This window comes from Lactuca virosa, chromosome 5 (assembly GCF_052849685.1).
Source record: "Lactuca virosa cultivar CGN04683 chromosome 5, Lactuca_virosa_CGN04683_v6, whole genome shotgun sequence".
Lineage (NCBI taxonomy): Eukaryota > Viridiplantae > Streptophyta > Magnoliopsida > Asterales > Asteraceae > Lactuca > Lactuca virosa.
Window position 1 is genome coordinate 358,565,961 of NC_136430.1, and position 3,592 is coordinate 358,569,552.

At 35.1% G+C, this 3,592-nt stretch overlaps 1 protein-coding gene across 1 annotated transcript; it reads left to right on the forward strand.

Annotated features, from left to right (window-relative positions):
• Positions 1 to 1,027: 1,027 nt before the first annotated feature.
• LOC145116655 (gibberellin 3-beta-dioxygenase 1-like) lies at positions 1,028 to 3,014 on the forward strand. Its single transcript, XM_079052984.1, has 2 exons — positions 1,028 to 1,538; positions 1,754 to 3,014. Exons 1-2 carry the CDS (start codon positions 1,066 to 1,068, stop codon positions 2,370 to 2,372), a joined length of 1,092 nt encoding a protein of 363 aa, XP_078909110.1. The 5' UTR covers positions 1,028 to 1,065; the 3' UTR covers positions 2,373 to 3,014.
• Positions 3,015 to 3,592: the final 578 nt, after the last annotated feature.

Here is a 3,592-nt window from a genome sequence, read left to right on the forward strand (position 1 = left end):
TGTGTGTGTGTGTGCAGGGTGGGAGGTTCTTGGATAAACCATTTAAGATGTAAAAAAACACAAATTAATATGTTTTTAGAATTACAAATACGTATTTTTATGTATTTAAAAATATACATATCAATAAAAAAACTTGTTCAATCATAAACATGTTTATATAAGTATATACATATATTTTTAGAAGTGTAAATATGTATTTTGATATATGTTTTTTTTAAAAGTATAAATGTATTTTTAGAAGTATAGATACATATTAATATATAAAAATGTAAATATATGTATTTATACTTCTAAAAACTATATCTATAAAACACGTACTCATAATTCTAAAAATATTATTTATATTTTTAAAGGGTATAACCTTGCAAAAACACACACAAACAAACAATATATATATATATATATATATATATATATATATATATATATATATATATATATATATAACATTAAAAAAAATATAAATACAATATTTAATTAATCATTTTTTCGTATATAAATACGATTTTTCTGCATTAATACGTATATTATAAAAAAAATTACTTAGGGCAAAAGTGCAAAAAAATTATAAACTTAAGGGTAAAAATCAAAAAAACGGTAAACTTAAGGGTTTTTTGCAAATTTAATTTAATGTTAACCTGGAAAACCTGTTATCACCGGTAAAAGGGTAAAATCGAACATTTTTCGAAAATGTTAGGGTAAAAACGGATATAAAATTCAACTTTGGGCAAAACCGACAAAACTCTAAAAACTTTGAGGGTTTTTATGACATTAACCTTTAAGGTATAATAATATATACAATTACATTTTATGTTACCCAATACTACAAATATTTTTTGTTGCACCACCTAATTCTTCGTCATAAATTTTCCAGGTTTATATATATGGTTATTATCAATTAAGAATGGAAAACCATCATACACACACTACAAGACGACGATTACAGTTATACCCCACCATTTTTGTCCCTTTTAACCCTCATCCCTTTATATACAGTACACACATCACATTCCACTCATCATATCTTCTTCAATCTTCCATTAGAAGTGTTAATTACTTTTCGACATGCATACAAAAGTAGCTGATGCTTTCAAAGCCCAGCCGATGGTAAATCAGAAGCATTTAGACTTAAAATCCATGAAAGAATTGCCTGAATCGCATGCATGGTTATCACAAGATGGCTCTCCTTCTTATGGTTCATCCACTTCCGAGCAAGTTCCTGTGATTAACCTCAAAGATCCAAAGGCCATGAAACTTGTGGGCCATGCATGCAAGACTTGGGGGGTGTTTCAGGTCACCAATCATGGCGTCCCTACAAATCTTCTTCAAGAAATGGAGGATGCTGGTAGAAAACTATTTGCACTTCCTATCCAACAGAAGCTTAAAGCTGCTAGAGCACCAGACGGTGTATCTGGCTATGGCGTTGCAAGAATATCGTCGTTTTTTCCCAAACTCATGTGGTCTGAAGGATTCACCATCATTGGATCTCCATACGAACATGCTCGTAAACTCTGGCCCAACCGTTATAGTAGATTCTGGTAAACATAAATCCTTCCATTTTGATGCATAAATTACATACGGATGGATGATGAACTAGATGCTAGAGTACGCACATTAAAAGAAAAAAAATTATTATATGATAACGCATACTGTAGTCGAAATTTCCAAATCCAACATCTCTCTCTCTCTCTCTCTCTCTCTCTCTCTCTCTCACACACACACACATATGACTTTGGTGATTAATATTGTGCAGCGATGTAATCGAAGGGTATAAACACGAGATGAACAACTTAGCTCAAAGACTGATGTGGTTGATGCTGGGATCCTTGGGTGTAACAACGGAAGACGTAAAATGGGATGGATCACAAGGATCATGTCCAGCTTTACAGTTAAATTCATACCCAGCTTGTCCTGATCCAGACCGAGCCATGGGTCTGGCGGCTCACACAGATTCGACCCTCTTAACCATCCTTTACCAAAACAACACAAGCGGACTCCAGGCTCACAGGGAAGGAGCCGGTTGGGTGACAGTCCCACCGATACCTGGTGCCCTTGTGGTCAATGTAGGTGACCTCCTCCACATATTATCCAACGGGTTGTATCCAAGTGTGCTGCACCGGGCCATGGTGAACCGAACCCAACACCGCTTGTCAGTGGCTTATCTCTACGGACCACCATCTAATGTTCAAATCTCACCTCTTTCAAAACTAATAGATCATGTTCACCCACCTCTTTACCGACCAGTTACATGGAGCGAGTATCTTGGCACAAAAGCAAAACACTTCAACAAGGCGTTGTCATCGGTCCGTTTATGTGTGCCTTTAAACGGATTCGTGGACGCAAATGATCACAGTGGTGTACGAGTTGGTTGAATTTTTGTAAGCAACAATTTTTTGTCAATAATTAGAGGATAATATTGTAAGAAATTAAATAGAGGCTAGCGATAAAAAGAAACGAGCTAATATTTGTGAGGGTTTGTCTTGATATGTAAGATAGATATCAAAGAATCTATTAAGTATCAAGGTAAACGACACATAGCCCGACACATTTATGCCCCGAATATGAAGGAAGATCCTCCTCCAAAGAAAAGATAAATTTGGCTAAATCATTGGGTCTAATACAGGGAGAAAAAGATGCTTGAAATGAACAATATCAATAATTCCATTTTGAAAACGCCCAAAAAGTGAAAGAAACCCTCCAAAAGAGAGTAGATTTGAAGGAACTGCAAGTTGAGAAATAAAGAATGAGAGGCCATGGTTGTCTCTTTGTATTTGTCTGTTTCGCGTATATTAGCCACATAAATGAGGGATTTTGGCACTGATGGTAAAGACCCCACATGCGGGTCCTTCTTTTTAGCCAATGACACCATGTTTCCTCCCTCCTGGAGGGAAAGAGTTAGTTTTTATAGTTTGGTTGCATACCCTTCAAGAAGGGTTTCTTTTTGTTCGATGTTAAAAGTTAAACTCATCTATAGCCTGTTCAATCCCTCATACTTAATATCCATTATTGCTTATTAACACACCAAATGTAAAAGCAAGTTCATTTTTTCACTCAACAACTCTAGAACAAAGTGGGTCTGTTTTGTCCATCCAAAAACATCGTCAAGGGATCATATATAGGTTCAAATTCTGATATTCGATATCTATACATAATAAAGGATCGATGGTATCAGTGAAGGAAAAAAAAAGATTTCGTTTCCCAGAAGTTTCACACCAAGAGTATCCCTTCAGGAAGTGCCCTTTTCCTTAAATGGATAAAAAACCAAGTCGGGCTATTTAGTTCTTTAAAATGCGTCGTTCTCGACTTTTGTCTGAATGCATTTTTCTCTTGATCAATCAGAGTATCGCAAAAAATTAATTTATACATTGATACAAAGATAGGGTAGTGTTTCCATCACTATTATTGACAAATTAGCAACGGAAAAAATTATAATTCCGGATTTCTAAACACCCGATGGACTAGCGACAAATTAATACCCATACAATTTTATACACGAATTTTAGCAACCTAGATAAAAATGGCTTTCTAGCCGCCCGCTACAGCTCCATTCTTTTCCTAAGATAAAGGGAGGCTTGTCATTTAAACGATATGC

Coding starts and splice junctions, on each gene's coding strand:
- LOC145116655 (XM_079052984.1), top strand. CDS start 1,066: ATGCATACAAAAGTAGCTGATGCTTTCAAAGCCCAGCCGATGGTAAAT. Junction 1,539..1,753: donor AACCGTTATAGTAGATTCTG/GTAAACATAAAT, acceptor AATATTGTGCAG/CGATGTAATCGAAGGGTATA.